A 15,826-nucleotide genomic window follows, 5' to 3' on the forward strand; every position below is an offset into this window, starting at 1 on the left:
AAGTTTTGAGATATCAAAAGACGGAAACCAATCCGAGTGTCCATTGATGGGGCACAGGTTAAATGAAGTGTGTTGTACACGTGCAATGGAACATTACACAGCTGCTGAAAAGAAAGAGGAAGCTGCCTCTACACCACTGAGGGAAAAGAGCAGCAGGAGGCGGTCAAGTGAGAAAAGCAAGGTTCCCATGAGTGTGTGTGACATGCTAACTTTGGACAAAAAAAAGAGGGTGAACATAAGAACCTATACTCTGTGTTAAAATTGGAAATAAACAATAAAAAGATGGAAAGAAAAAAAAAGAACCTATACTCTGCATTGGCATAAGGAAACTCCATGCACTGGGTTGAATAGTGTCCTCCCCAAACTTATGTCCACCCAGAACCTCACAATGTGACCTTTGTAGATGTCATTAGGTAAGATGAGGTTATACTGGAGTAGAGGGGCCCTCAATCCCATAGAATGGTGTCTTTTTAAGAGGAGAGACACAGAGACACAGACACAGAGAGGGGAGGCCATGTGAAGATGGAAACAGAGGTTGGAGTCATGTACCCATGAGCCAGGAGCCCCCAAGACTGCCCACAACCACCAGAAGCCACAAAAGCACAGCCCTGATGACACCTTGATTTTGGACTTCTAGCCTCTGGAACTGTGCGAGAATAAATTTCTGTTGTTTTATGCCACCCAGTTTGTGGTGACTTCTCATGGCAGTCCTAAGAAACAAACACATTCTGGAATTATATGTAAGAAACTAATAATAATGGTCACTTGTTATGGGGAGAATGAGAAGATGGAGGGGAAGGTGGGAGGGAGATTTTTCACTGCAAATCTTTTCATAATTAAAAAATTAGGGGGGAGGGTATAGCTCAGTGGTAGAGCGCACGCTTAGCATACATGAGGTTTTGGGTTCAATCCCCAGTACCTCTGTTAAAAAAGTTAAATAAATGAATAAACCTAATTACCCACCCCCAAATATAATAAAGTTAAAAAAAATTTTTTTAAATCATGTGAATGTAGTATCCATTTTATTTTATTAAAAAATAAATTTTTTTCTTCTTTGAGATGTAATTGACATACAGCACTGGATGCCTTTCTGGTGGGGAGGGGGAGGTAGTCAGGTTGCATTTATTTATTTAGGTGGAGGGACTGGGGATTGAACCCAGGACCCTGTCCTTGCTAGGCATGCACTCAAACATTGAGCTACACCCTCTCCCCAACTGCTCTAAAAGTTAAATAAGTAAAGCACTTTCAGGTGCCTTCCCACACCCTCCTCCGGTCTGAGATCCCTGACCTGCTGGGCCATGGACGTGGCCCACAGAGGAGGGCTGGTCCCCCGTGTCCACACCAGGCCCAGCCTCGTCCAGCCACAACCCTGGCCCACGTGACAGGAAGGATGGGACAGATATGCTGGGAGCACACGCACACCGAGGGCCTCTCAACTTCTCCAAGGAAAAGATCGCACTCCCTAGGCCCTGTCAGGTCCTGTTCCCTGTGCCCACAGACCAGGGAAGTGCAGAGAGAGGAGACACCCTCACGGATCTCCCGTCACACCCAGGTCCTGCCGGGGCCCACTCTCCAGCCTCATCTCCTGCACTATCTCCTCACGCCCACGCTGAGCTGCACTGATCACTGCCTGTCCTCTGACCCCGCCTTGTCTGTCTGCTCTGGGCCTGGGCTTGCGCGGCTCCCTCTGCCCACACTGCCCTTCCCACACTCTGCCTGGCTGGCTCCATCAGCTTTCAGGTCTAACTTAGGCATCGCTTTATTCATTCGTCTCACAAATGAATGCTGAACATCTAACGTGGGCCAGGTCTGTCCTCGCCACTAAGGACACAGTTGGGGCTGACCAGCAGGGAGCCTGGGCTGACCCCTCGAGACCCCCAGGTAAGGCCCTTCCTGTTTGTGTGGACCAGTACCTTCTGTTTCTCCCACTGCAACATGTCACAACTGCCTGGGAATGGGACTGCCACCTTCCACCCATTTCCCAAGAGCAGAGGCCAGTTCTACCAGTTTCAGCCAACACGGCAGTGCCTGGCCCCAGACGGATGCTCAGGGAATTTCTGGGGCACAAACCTCCAAGGAGAGGGAGGATGATGGGTTGACTGAGACCCCCCTCCAGCTGGGTCCCTGCCCCCCTCACCTCCAGAGAGACATCGGCCAGGATGTGGTGGGGCAGCTGCGAGTACATGAGCCCCAGGCCCACGATGGCCTCCAGCTCGCCCAGGTCGGCCGCGTGCTCCAGGTGGAAGACCGCTGACTCCCGGTCCCACTCCTCGTCCTTGTCGCAGAAGCGCCCGCCCTCGTGGTAGCGCACCATGGCCAGGTGGACCTACCACACGGACCACACGTGGGTGAGACCGAAGCCGCAGCCGAGGGCCCCCAGCCAGCCTGCGGGAGGGAGCGATTAGCAGAGGACGCGCCGGGTTAGCGCAGGGAGGGCATCGCTGTACCTTCCCCAGAATGGACTTCCCGATCTTCTTCTCAAGGTCCAGAGCGTTGAGCCTCTGCACCTCCAAGGCCACGGCCGAAGGCCTGGGCAGGTGGAGGCGGGAGGAGTTGACGAGATTCCATTTCTCCACACAGACCTGTAGGGAGGACCAGGCATTTACAGGCCAGAGGGGTGAGGGGCTGGGGCTGGATGCATCCTCCCGGCTACGAAAGCCAGCCTGGCAAGTTGAGGAGAGGGGAAACGTGTGGTGTCAAGTTTTCTTGCACAAACATGGCTCCACTTCCAGTCACTCGTGGGCGCTGAGGGATGTGGCAGCAACAGGACACAAAGGCTAGCACACCAGACAGTTCAAAGACGTGTCCCCTCACTTACCAACCTGAGTTGGGTGGGGGAGGTTAGACCCTGAGCTGCTCCTTTGACAGCTCCCCATATGTGGCACCAGAAGTGCCTGACTTCAGACCCGGAGACAAATCTACCGTGCTTTCCTCTGTGCATCCCAGGCTGCTTCGGGGGACGGGCTTAGAAAACACACCATGTCTCCCAGCTAAAAGCACCCTCTCCCCAAGTTCTCACAGGACAGAGCCAGGCTGCGATGTGTGTGCGCACATGTATGTGTGCACTGACCATCCTACAACGCACAGGGCAGCCCCCACAACAAAGAATGACCCAGCCCAGAATGTCACTGGGGTTTTGGTTGAATGACCCTGCCACGCTGCAGCCTTGACCCGACTGGGAAATACAGCGTGGTAAGTAAATACGACACGGCAACTAATCTGTGTTCTGGAAGCAGCAAGAGTCCAGCCTGCCCTGGTGATCAGGGAAGGCTCCTGGAGGAGGTGCCACTGGGGTCCAGCCTGGGAGAGCAGACAGGAGGAGAGGAGATGTGACCACAGTGGGAGGAAGGATCTTGCAGGTGGGAGATAGATTCGCCTTCGCAAAGGCTGGAGAGTGAGAGGTCCAAATATGGTTCAGAGTCAGCTGGAGAAGAGCATCGTGAAGGCTTGTCTTTCCCACACCTACCTGAGGGTAACGATCACCTGAGACGCTTCTTAGACCTTCTAGCCAGGTAACCTGGGGAAAGTCACTTAAGAGCCCCTTTTTCTTACATGTAAAAAGAGGGTGAATAACACTGAAACCAAGAAGTGAATTGATTTATACTGGAAGGCACCTACATGGGCAGAACCTGAACATGTGAGCTGTGGCCTCCAGAACCGGCCACTCGAATCTTCCCTAACCGTCCCCACTGATCCTCCAGCGTCCCACCCAGGGCAGGAGCTCAAAAAGCATTTGTCGAGGGGATTCGGTCCTTTGCAAAATCTTCTCTGAGGAGATGTGTGAGGTGCCTTGGGCAGGCAGAAGTGACGTGACGTGAAGGGGGAGAAGCAGAAACCGAGGCTGGAAAAGGCAAGCGCACAAACATGACAAGGACTCCCGGGGTGCTTTACCCGTCCGCAGCTGCCCAGGCTGTCTTCATCCGACTCGTACCTCCGGTTACCGTTTGAGTGGCCCTGAGGGAGTTCAGAGGTCAGAGTGATCCAAAGAGCAGCCCTTCCCCCCAAGAACCTCCTCTGGGGGAACTGGTCCAGCCCTCCCAGGGGACCCTCCTCAGGGAACTGGTTCGTCCCCTACCCATCCCGGACCTGGCACCTGTCTGTCCAGCAGAGAGGATGCAGGTTAACAGGCAGGACCGGTGTGCTGGGGCGGCCACAGCCTTCCACTCACTCTCACCGTGTGCACAGATGGAACGGACTCCAAGGCACAGGATCCCAGCAGTCAGGCACCAAGAAAACTGGGCCAAGTCCTCCACCCAGCCAAAGCTCCCATCGCCTGATTACAATTTCACAGTAACAAAGCGAGACAAGAGGCCACCCGCCACACTGGCCTTGATGCTCAGGTTTAATTTGGGCGCTTGGCAAAACCTCTACATGGATGATACTGCCCAAGACCACCCCCCCAGGATGCTGCTGGGAAGATGCTTCAGGAAACCATTCTCGGGGTCACTCTGGAGGGACTGCTACAATCCTGTGCTTGGAGCTGGGCCCTCCCACCTGCACCAACACCTTTCTGGTCTGCTACCCACCATCCCCTCTGCTTAGCTACCAGAGGTCCCAGCTTCACTGTAAGAAGTGTCTGCCATTTTCAACCTTGTGTCTAATCCTCCATGCTTGTCCCCTCACTAAACTTACTGGTCCACACTACCCTGTTTTATCTTCTGCTCTGCATGTGTCTTTATCTGAAATGATTTATTTACTTGTTATGCGCTTATGACCCACTCCCCTTTCCCCCAGCTCTCTATCCTCCTGGACAACCAGGTAACAGGGGACTCTGTTCTCATTTCCTGGGGGTTCCTTACATGTTCTCGGGGCTCTGGGTCATCCAGCTCACCCCGCTTCTCACTGGGGTATCCGCTGTCCCCACTGTTCTCAGAGTCCTGTGGAGAGAAGATGACCCTAGGGTCTCAGTGGTCCTCTGAGTACCTAGTGGTGGTCATATCTGGAATTCCAGCCATTTTCTTTCTCTCCTCTGTCCTATCACCTCACTTAACACTCTCTCCCTCCAACCCTTGTTGGTCGGGTAACAAGGAAAGGGTGGAAAGCAGTGGCAAAGAGCTTGGACTCTGGGGCCAGACTGCCTAGGCTCAAGTCCGAGCTTTGTGACTCGCCAGCTGTGGCCTTGGGCAGTTGCTTAGCCTCTCTGAACTTTGGTTTCCTTCATTACAGCCCCTACATCAAAGGGCTCTCAGGATAAAACGAGGTGTCACACTCAGGGTCGGGATCGTAATTGAGTGCTATTATTAAGAGTGGCTCACCCAATTCTCAGGCAGAAAAACAAAGGCTGGTTGAAAGGATATGACACCTGGATAAAGATGTAGTATTGGGAAGAATTATTTTACCACAGCTAAGCCCTCTGCCAAAACTGCACAGGTCACTGGGTGTATTTTTTTATTCTTCAAGGTCTGAGTTCTGTTGTGAAAAAGAATCTGGTATGATTTAGAATCTCTAGAACTTCAGTCATTTGTCTACCAACATTGAGTTCTGGCATATCCCCATGTCACTATTCAGCCGATAATTTTAATTTTTTTCCTTCTTTATTCTACTAAGAAATATTTCAAACACATAAATAAGAACAGAGAATCCTAATGTGAACTCCTGTACTGCTGTTAGAACTTAGACCTCTTATGAGTTCCTCCCCATCCCATTCTCTTCCTCCTCCAGATAAAACCCCATTCATGAATTCATATTTCTATTACTTTTCTTTAAATAAATCATCTTATTTACTTAAGTCAATATATTTTTAAAAGAGGCTGGTAACACTACCATAAATGTAAAACCTGGCTCAGTCTCCTAGGCAGATGGGAGCCATGGAACATACACAACGGAATCCCTGGCCTCTGGTTTGGCCAGGACCCACTCCTCCCCAAGGAGCTGTGTTATCCTCAAAGGCCCCAGCCCTGGTTTCTAGAAGCACCACAGGCTTCCTACTGCCCCTCCCCTAGGCTTTTGCTCTGTGTGAGCCAAACAGCTGTTCTGATTTTTTTTTTTAACTATTTCCATTGTTAATATTGAGGCACAATTTACAGACAATCAAACTGAAGTGTTTAGTGTGCTGAGTGAAAGACTATCTTTGAAAATGGATCACAGGCCAGACCCAGAAGCCTGGGAAGCCCCCTCCTTGTACCCACTTCCTGCATGACCCTGGGCCCCGTGTCCTATCCTTGGAAATCACTCCTGAGCCAGACAACAGAGAGCCCCACTCAAACCCCAGCTCTGCACCTCCCAGCTCTGGGATCCCGGGCGAGGCCACCAACCTCTCCAAACCTTGGTGTCCTCATCTGAGAAATGGGGGGGAATACCACTCATCTGAGAAATGGAGAACAGAAGCAAAGGACCGCAGGGCAGAGGGTGGGTTTGAATCCTAACTCCATCCCTGGGTGACTGTGAACAAGTGGCTAACGTGTCTGTGCCTCCGTGTGTCCCCATCTGTCAATCAGGGATGATGAGCACATTGCCCAAGCAGCTGCGAACGCTGAGGGCAAGCAGGTGGCCGAGGGGACAGGTGGCAGGAAGACTTTTTTTCAAGCTGAAGTACAGTCAGTTTACAATGTTGTATCAATTTCTGCTGTGCAGCATAATGTTTCAGTCACACACATGCATGCATATGCTCGCTTTCATATTCTTTTTCATTATAGGTTCCTATAAGAAGACTCTTCACCACGCTAACTTTTTGTACCTTTTCCTTTCCCACCCTCTCTGAAATTCTAAACTTCATCCTAACTCTAGAATAAGACCTACTCTAAAAGGAATACAAAATACTCTCTACCTCCTAAGTTGCTGTGGGGATTAAACGAGAATTATCTACCAAGCTCTTGAAACAGTTTCTGCCCATAGAGCCATTCCCTCCGTGTCAGCTATTCTTACTTTTTTTTCTTCCACTCGAGAACTCTGAACAGCAGTCAGGAGTGAAAACTGGAACCTTTGGAGCAGGCTGAGGGTGCAGCTTAAGGTGCCCGTGGGCTGTGCAAGTGTGGCAGTTCTACCAAGTCTGTGTAAAAAATTCCGGTGAATTTTTAATGTGACCCCCTAATATATGTCCGTCTGAATGCAAATATGTCATCTACAGCTTCCTGTTGCTGAGTCACCTAGAGGAGGCAGGACACCTGTTCTGTGTATCCAGCCTGTGAGCACCTCAGCTGCCTGCGCTGTAAGTTACACATCTAATTTGACACCATAATGTATGTTCAGCTGCATGCAAATATGTCAGCTACAGCTTCTTCCTGCTGAGTCATCTAGAAGTTGCAAGAAAGCTGTATTGTGTCTCTGTCCTGTGAGCATCCCAGCTGCCTGTGCTGTAAGTTATACACTGGAGACCCAGCCTAACCCCTTCTCCCCTAAGACAGCTGTCTGTACAAACGAGGCCAAACCAAACCCAGGGCCCAGCCCGGCATTTACCAAAAGGTCACACTGTTGCTGTTTTGGATTCTCTCTACTCTGTCTCCAGGAACCTGCACAGGCCCAGCTCTTCCCAGAGGAAACCCTGCCCTGGGCAGGAGGCTGAGATTCCCCTCCGCCTGCCTGTGCCCTCCTGCCAGCGCCCAGAGCAGACCTGGGCTGCCCACCTCTTCCTTGAGGACTCACCCTCAGTTCCCAAGGAAGGGAGCCCACTCCTCCCCAAGCTGCTCCTCCGTCCCTCTCCACTCACCCGGTGGTTGTCCAGATGGTCGTGGTCTCGGGGAGCCGCATTATCAAGGTCACTGAACACAGGCCAGTCTGGGCAGGGAGGAAACAAGAGTCAGACACCAGCTCCTATCGCTGGAACGGTTCACAAGACCCACCTACAGCCTACAGCTGCCACCAAGCCTCTTTTAATTTTAAATTTACAAAGATGGGAGAAGAATGTTGTAAGCACCTGGAGGGAGCAACAGTTCCTCCTGGAGCACTTAGAGCCTGACACTTTCCAGGTGTGGGAGCCTAAGCACTGTGCCTCCTTGGGGTTGTCCTAATGCCAAGTCCACTTGTGTAATGTGTTTGTAAACTCATGTGCCGGGGTCATCCCCGGCCCTCAAGGAGGTGCAGTTGTGAAGGAAGAAAAGCCATTCGTACATTTGGGGCCCAGTGGGTAGAGTCAAGTGGGAGCAGCTCAGATGGTTGAGAACCAGCCATTTCCTGGTGGTTCCCAGTTTTCACCCTCCGTCCTAAGCTCCCACTAGCCAAACCTGGCTTGTCTCCTGGTCTTGTCTGGTTTTTAAGAATTCTTTTTACATTTTTGTTCGTTTTGGGGGGTGGGTAATTAGGTTTATTTATTTTTAAAGGAGGTACTGGGGATTGAACCCAGGACCTTGTGCATCACAAGCATTCACTCTACCACTTGAGCTATATACCCTCCCCCTCCTTTTTACATTTTTTAGTGGTTGGAAAAAAAAAATCAAAAGAAGAGTATCTTGTGATATGTGAAAATTAAATGAGATTTAAAATTCAATGTCCATAGTTTTACTGGAACACAGCCACACCTTGTTTTAGGTATTGTCTATGGCTATGTTTATGTTGCAAAGGCTAAGACCACATGGCCCACAAAGTCTAAAATATTTACTCTCTGGCCTTTTAAGAAAAACCTGTCAACTCCTGCTCCAGACTATTCCCAAGGCTTTCCAGTGGCGATGTCTCACAGGCTTCTTTAACATCTGACACGAAAATCCTCCTCTCCTGCTCCCCTGCCGCCTCCTCCAGCTGAATTAATGGCCACATCATCCTTTCTGTTGTTCAGATCAAAACCTTGGAATCAGCCTTGCCTCCCCTCTTTTCTGCAGATCCCACGTCAACATCATCAGCAAACTCTGTCCCTTCAACTTCAGAAATAACGATTCTGCTTTTCCCCTTTGATCTATTCATATGATGTTAATCGGTTTCCACCACGGAACCACCTCTGGATTCATGCAAGAACCCTATCGGGCTATGACAGACTGTTCTTTTAAGACACTAGTCTTGATTTGTTAATACTTTACTTAGAATTTTTGCCTTGTTTATTTATAAGTGAGGTTGGGATATAGTTTTCTTTTTTGGTGTTTTGTCAAATTTTGGTATACAAGTTTTTTGCTGATTTCATAAAACGCCCTGAAAACTGTTACCTTGTTTTCTATAATAGAGGTTGTTTTTACAGCATTTGGATGACCTGCATCTTGAACGTTTATTAAAAGAACTCACCTGTAAAACCATCTGGGCCATCCACCTTTTTGGTTGGCATGGCGGATCTTCTAACATAAGTGAAAGCAAACCCAGCCCTGTCTACCTGGTGCTCGTCCCCTCCAATCACAATGACCAGGGACCAAACCATCACTCACGGAGGGCGTCCAGTTTCTGGCTGTGCGGCGTGGCCGAGGACGGCGAGGAAGGGAGCGAGTCGGAGGTCACGTCACTCATGTTCTCGTCCCCAGAGTTCTCCGAGAGGCGAAGGAGCAGGGGGGGCCGGCTGCCAGAGAGGGTCCTTACCCGGGGGCTCCCGCACTTTTCCTCTGTCCCCCTCAAAATGGTTTTGGCTGATTGCTGGAGAATTAACAGGGATATGCACATGACACGGGCACCCTCTGGGGAAAAGGGGCTCTTCCTGTTGCCTGTTGGTCCCCCGCAAACCTGAGGCCCTTTCAGCCACAACGCCCATCTGTGCCTGTTTAGGGACTGGCAGAAAATCTAAAAATAATCAATGGGGATTAACCCGAAGACCTCTAAGAAGGGGCATCCGGGATAGGTGCTCAGAGGACCAGCATTCCCTCACTTCACAGCTCTGAGCGGGGAGACGCATGCCACTATATATCCAGAATCCCAAGCTGGTCTTTGCCAGCATTGTCTCATATCTGGTCCATGCAGTAGGGTAGGGATGGCGGCACATTCCAGACCCAGCGAGGTGTCCAGAGAGCCAGGTCCAAATCTAGCCTAGCCATGTGTCAACACCACACAAATACACACACCACACACTCACTACCTCTACACACCTTGTCCTCTTACTCTGGTCACAAATGGGCCAGATCAAGCAGACCCCAGCTCCCCTATTAATGGGGACATTCAGGAGAGCTGTGCACTGGTTTGGGGAGGGAGACGAGGGACACAGATGGGACCAAGATTCTTCTGGCCCTGATACTCTTCAACGAAGCATCGCAGAGCCCGGGCCACTGTCGCACAGGCAGCCCAGCTTGCTGGTCCTGGCAGCAGAAAGGCCCCGCCAGTCCCAGCAGGCTCCCACTGGGTACCCACCAGCAGCTTGGTGTTCTGGTTCACGGCATCTCTCTCTCTTGGGGAGAGGTCGAATGGAGCGAGGCCCATGCTCTTGCAAATCCGGTTGCAGGCGTGAGAGTGGAAGAAGAGAGCCATCCCACGGACACCTGCAGACAAAGCCGGGGTCTGGAGCACTGCTTTGCCTTGGGGCAGGGGCAGGGCAGGGCTGACACCCTGACATAGCAGGAGCAGTTGTCAAACGCGCTGAACTGGCAGGAGCCAGGTGCCCCGGGCTCCCAGCTCCATTATGTTGGGGAGGCCCATACACCACCTCGGCCAGCTTTCTCAGGTGAACAAAGAGTCAGAGATTTTGCGGGGAGCGTGGTCTCTGTGGACACACTGGCTTTCCCTGCCTACCTAGGTTGCCATCTCCAAAGTCAGTGCCCCTCTCGGTGTGGATCTGCGGGTCGGTGTAGAGGTCACCCACACCCTGGATGTCCACCACAATCAGCTGGTGGCCGGAACGCTCAAACGTGAAGTGGCTGAAGGCCTGTGGGGCGACGGGAAGGAAAAGGGTGACCACAAGAGACCAGGCTGTGGGCTGCGCGGACACTGGCAGGCACCGCTCTGAGGGGCTGTGACAATCCAGCTCTGCCCCTGCTGGGGGCCTTTCTCTGCAGGGAGGAGTTGTATACAGGCAAAGACGAAGGCAGGAGCCCTGTTTCATGGGGCGGGGACCTGAGTCTGCCGAGATGCTTCTGCAGGTGCCTCACCTGCGGCGTCAGGCGCACGTTGTCATCGCGGACGAAGCCCGAGTTGGAGTTGTACTTGATGTACTTGCCCTCAATATAATGCTCCAGGTGGAAGAGAGGCTGGCCCAGTCTCTCCTTCAGCTCTATGACGCACATCTGCATGATGTCCACCTGCGGGAGGGGGTTCGGGGTCAGGGGGAGAGCAGCGCCCAGGAGGCACCCTCCTCTGATGAAAGGTGGGAGCAGAGGATTGAATGGAGCCAGCCTGCCTGGGCTCTGATCCTGGCTCCATCACTGACCAGCAGTCTGGGGCAGGAACTGCTGGTTGTCCCCAGAATCTATTCCCCCTTTCCTTTGAGAGTGAAAACCTGAATGTATCCCCCACAAATTTCTCATGTTGAAATCCTAACTCTCAAAGGTGACGGTATAGGAGGTAGGATCCTTGGGAGGTGATTGAGTCACGAGGGAGGAGCCCCCATGAGTGGGACTGATGTCCTTATAAAAGAAGTCCCACAAGAGCTCCCTGACTCTGTCTACCATGCAAGGACACAGCAAGGAGCTGCAGCTGTGGAGCAGGAAGAGAGCCCTCACCAGAATGTGACCCTGCTGGCACCTTGATCTTGGACTTGCCAGCCTCCAGAACCATAAGCAAAAATTTCTGCTGTTTATGAGTTATCCAGTCCATAGTGTTTTGTTATGGCAGCCCGAATGGACCAAGACAAGCCACATTTCTAAGTTTTAACAGGATGCACAGCCACCCTAGGGAGGACACTGCTTGGCTTCCCTTGCAGCTAGGTGTGACCACGTGACTAAGCCCAGCCAATAGGAAGCAAGCAGCAGTGATGATGCAACTCCAGCCTGCCCTCCTGAGTCTATAAGGCGGACATCTGCCAGTTAGCCAGAGCTGACCACATGGTCCAGGGTGACTCCCGGCAGATGGCAGAAGAAGACAGAAGGAACTAGGCCTCTGGATGACTTAAGGAGGTGAAGCACCAGCCCACCCTGAGCCCCCAAGAGAGCAGGACTGTTAGATGAGAGAAAAGGAAACCATTTAGAGTTAGCACACAATTGTGGGTCTGTCTGCTAAGCAACTCAGTCTATGCCTGACACTAATACTGTGAATTTGGGCAAGTTATTTCACCAGTCTGTGCCTCAATTTCCTCATCGGTGGAATGGGGATCTCAGACTTAGTAAAAGGATGAAATCTGCTGGTGCACGGAAGAATCTGTCAACATTTGTGATGTCATTATTACTAGCAGACACAATTCTAGAGTGATATATACCAAACCGTAACAGCGGTTCTCTCCCTGCAAAGGGGAATTACAGGGAACTCAGACATTCCTCACTACATTGTGTACCAAGTGTATGTTTAATTTTGCACTCAGAAGAAAATGTGTAAGTACTGTGTATGGCTTGTAAAGTAGGGCAGAGAAGACCTGCAACTCTAACTTGTGATCTGTTACACAGGGTCACACCCATGGCACCTGCCCCCTTCCACGCCACCTACAACAGGAGCCAGGTCTGGGTTTCCCAAGGAAATGACCACCCTGGGAACTGCTTGGCTGAGTCACCAGACAGGCAGACAATAGCTGCAGAGACCAAAGGAGCCCAGAGCTAAGAGCTGAGAATCTCCCTCTATGTGGCCCAAGTTCTAAGAACCCAGCCAGAGGGGCGGGAGCTGCTGGTTCCCAGAGGATTCCTGCTCCAAAAGCTGGCTTCATCCTTATAAGGAAACCTGCTACAGGGCCACCCGCTTGGCTAGAAGGCTAATGGGTGGAGGGTCAGTAGCAAGGACACATCCTCAAGGGGCAGCCAGTTCCTCCTCAAACAACCACATTCCTCTCCCTTCATCCATTCAACCACACTATTATTTGCTGAGCACCTAGGTACTGGGATAGAGTGAACAAGACAGATAAAATCCCTGCCCTCAGGGAAGAGAGGCAACTGAAATATTAACTACATGAATAAGACCCTTTCAGACAGTGCCAAGTGCTCTGAAAAAAGAAACCAGAACAAACAGACTGACACTACAGAAGGCGTGGCAGTGAAAGGACTGCTTGATTTAGGATGGTCTGGTACAGCCTAGCTGAGGAGGTGACAAAGCTGAGACCTGAACTGTGACAATGACTGAGAAGAATGAGGCAGCCTGGGGGCACAGCCAGTGCAAAGGTCCTGAGACAGAAACAAGGTTAGGGAGGAAGGGAAAGGTGGCCAGGCTGGAGTGTAGTGATCTAAGGAAGACACACCCCCGAGCGCAAGCATGTGGTTTCTGGTGCCCATGTCAAGTGCACTTAAGGGCCCTGCAAACAGCAGGCACTCAATAAATTCTGCTGATTGCCTGGAAGTGTGGCTCTCCCAAGGCACTCAGGGGATGGTGTCATATATCTAGCAGGGGCAAAACAGAAGGAAAGCTGAGCTGTGAATTTAGGTAGGGTAGAGGCCTGCAGTGCCATTTCCTCAAACAGGAAATTCTGCTTGGCCTCAGTCACCATTACCCTGGGGGCTCAAGTGAAGGTGCCAAAAGCAGGGGCTGGGAAAGTCTGGATTTGACCCCGGCTCTACCCTGCCAATTCGGGCAAGACACTTAACCCCTCTGTGCGCTGGATTCCCCAGGGGCAGATTAGGTATCCATTCCCCACCCCCTCTCCTGCTTTTTCTTGGGAGCCACCAATCTCAGCCCACGTAGTCCGGGTGGAAGAACCTATACTCGTGGTTCTAAAGGGTGAGTACAAGGCTCAAGTCTGCCCAATCTGCACATTCCTGCCCCCTGATCATCATGACTGGCTCAGTGACAGGCACCTGACCTCATCAGAGCCAATGAAATCCAGTTCTGGGACTTTTATTGGAACTTGAAGGAAAACAGATGTCATTCCATTAGGGTTGCTAAGAAAGAGAAAGCAAGCCTGCAGCTCCTGGGGCAGACATTTCACTGCTAGTCGAAAAGCTGCCCAAGAGTGATGCCAGCACAGAAGAACGTCGAGGCTAGAGCTGGAGGAGGATCCCCAACAGCCTCAGTCTGGCCCTGGATCCCGCTGTGCTTGTAGCCAGCACTGTTTCTCAGTTACAGGAGGCAATAAATTCCCTTTTTGGATTAAGCTCATTTAAGTGGGTCTCTGTCATTTGCAAAGAAAAATCCTGACTAATAGATCCCATCTGTAAATGGAATAAAAAACACTCCAACATCAAACAAGCTCAGAGCTGTTTTTAGGAATAAGCAAACTTGACTTATCAGGCTCAGTAAACGATGGTTGTTATGAGCTGCTGCACAGACAGTGAAGAAGGGAGCCCGTGAGTGGCACCACCACCGCCCTCACCTCCAGGCACGTCCCTGATGCCCTGTGTGGGAGGGCGGCAGGCAGGAGTCCCACACACCTGTTTGGGGGGCTTGTGCCGATTATACTCCTCTCCCCAGAGCTTGGCCTCCATCTGCAGACGCACGTCCTCAAAGTACACGTCTCTGTCCACAGACTCGATGTAGCGCTTTGCCACGTAGTTGGAGGCCCCCTTCCACTGCTGGGTGTGCAGGAAGTTAGAGAGCTTCTTCCTGGGGGGAGAGGGGTCAGGGGGTCTGCCTGGGCGCCCTGGGGCTCACCAGGGATCCAATCCTGGTCCTCAGGATGGGGAGACCCTGCCTGATGTGGCTGGCTGGAGCCAGGAACAAAATGCAAAAGGTGGGAGGGGCTTCACCACCCGATGGCACCTTTCAAATGGGCCGGGAAGGGGGCTTAAGGGACATACTCCCTGTTCTTCCTGAGCTCATCCCCACAGCTGGGCCCAATGTGTGGTCCCAGGGAGACCAGATGGAAAAGACCTTGGGCTGTAAGAAAAGAAGCCACTGTCTCCATTTCTAGACCAGAGATGTTACAATGCCCCTCCTCTCAGGAGCTTGAGGAGTCTTGGTAGGGCCCCCAAAGCCAGGCTGAGTCACTTACGTCCTGAAGCACTCTCTCATTGCTCCTTGGCCAAAGGGCTGAAAGACATCACACAGCAGGTTATCAGTCCCACACCCAGCCAGAAGCTACCCTGAGCCAGGAGATTTTCCCTTTGGACGTCACCCACCAAATGGATGCCCTGGACCTCACCTCAACCCTAAAATCCTTGGGCCTCCCTTGTTATTCCCCAGCACCAAGGCCTCGTCGAACTTCCAGCCTGGAGGCTGCAGGACCGATAGGACCACTCCATCCCCCACCCTAGATGAGCAGAAGAACCCCCAGGGAGTGAAGATATGACGGGGTCGATGTGTGTGTGTGGGGAGGCAGTGTCCGTAGAAAAAAAGCAAAACCACCTAAATGTCCATCAAGAGTAGAATGGATCAATTAGGTCTATTCACTTGATGAAATACTATACAGCAGTGATAAACTGAACAAATTCGAGTTCTAGCAAAAACATGTGCAAATCTCATCAACAAAGCATTGAGCAAAAGAAGCCATACTTGAATTTATACTGTGTGGCTCCATTTATATTGAACACAAAAAAGGCAAAATTGACCTTGGGTAGAATAGAATTCAGGGTGGTGCCTACCCCTGGGGGTTAAGGAGTAGTGACTGAGGCTGAGAGGGACTTCTCGGGGTGCTAGTCGTGTCCTGTGTCTTGACCTGGATGCCGGTTACATGGTGTGCTCACTTGGTGAAACTCACCAAGCTGTACACTTCTGTGTGTGTGATACACTAAAAAAAGGCTTCACAAATCGTTCCTTTCCCTTACTCTGCAGGACGTGCTCTATTTTCTAGTCAATACCTTTTTTTCAGAAGCTGCTTGCAACCTACTGAGTTCACTTAACAATTCAGCAATAGGTGCTAACCTGCAATTTTTAAAAACTGATACACACATTTATAGTTCACTGATTTTTGACAAGAGTGCCAAGAAGAATCTTTTGATATACGATATACGATGAATATACAAAACATCCAGAACAGGCAAATCTA

The 15,826-nt window shown here is 51.2% G+C and overlaps 1 protein-coding gene across 4 annotated transcripts in view; it reads right to left on the reverse strand.

Annotated features, from left to right (window-relative positions):
- Positions 1–15,826, reverse strand: part of EEF2K (eukaryotic elongation factor 2 kinase) — a 59,839-nt gene that overhangs the window by 11,600 nt on the left and 32,413 nt on the right. Inside the window, exons 5-15 of one of the 4 annotated variants that reach the window (XM_032460886.1) lie at positions 14,834–14,871; positions 14,274–14,445; positions 10,923–11,072; positions 10,567–10,699; positions 10,189–10,316; positions 9,282–9,483; positions 7,646–7,713; positions 4,800–4,877; positions 3,892–3,954; positions 2,448–2,663; positions 2,138–2,326 (exon numbers count right to left, since the gene is read on the reverse strand). In XM_032460886.1, coding sequence (XP_032316777.1) covers positions 2,138–2,326; positions 2,448–2,663; positions 3,892–3,954; positions 4,800–4,877; positions 7,646–7,713; positions 9,282–9,483; positions 10,189–10,316; positions 10,567–10,699; positions 10,923–11,072; positions 14,274–14,445; positions 14,834–14,871 — 1,437 coding nt within the window. The remainder of the gene's footprint in view (positions 1–2,137; positions 2,327–2,447; positions 2,664–3,891; positions 3,955–4,799; positions 4,878–7,645; positions 7,714–9,281; positions 9,484–10,188; positions 10,317–10,566; positions 10,700–10,922; positions 11,073–14,273; positions 14,446–14,833; positions 14,872–15,826) is intronic. The other 3 variants (XM_032460888.1, XM_032460887.1, XM_032460889.1) reach the window with 3 other exon arrangements.

Source organism: Camelus ferus, chromosome 18 (assembly GCF_009834535.1).
Source record: "Camelus ferus isolate YT-003-E chromosome 18, BCGSAC_Cfer_1.0, whole genome shotgun sequence".
Lineage (NCBI taxonomy): Eukaryota > Metazoa > Chordata > Mammalia > Artiodactyla > Camelidae > Camelus > Camelus ferus.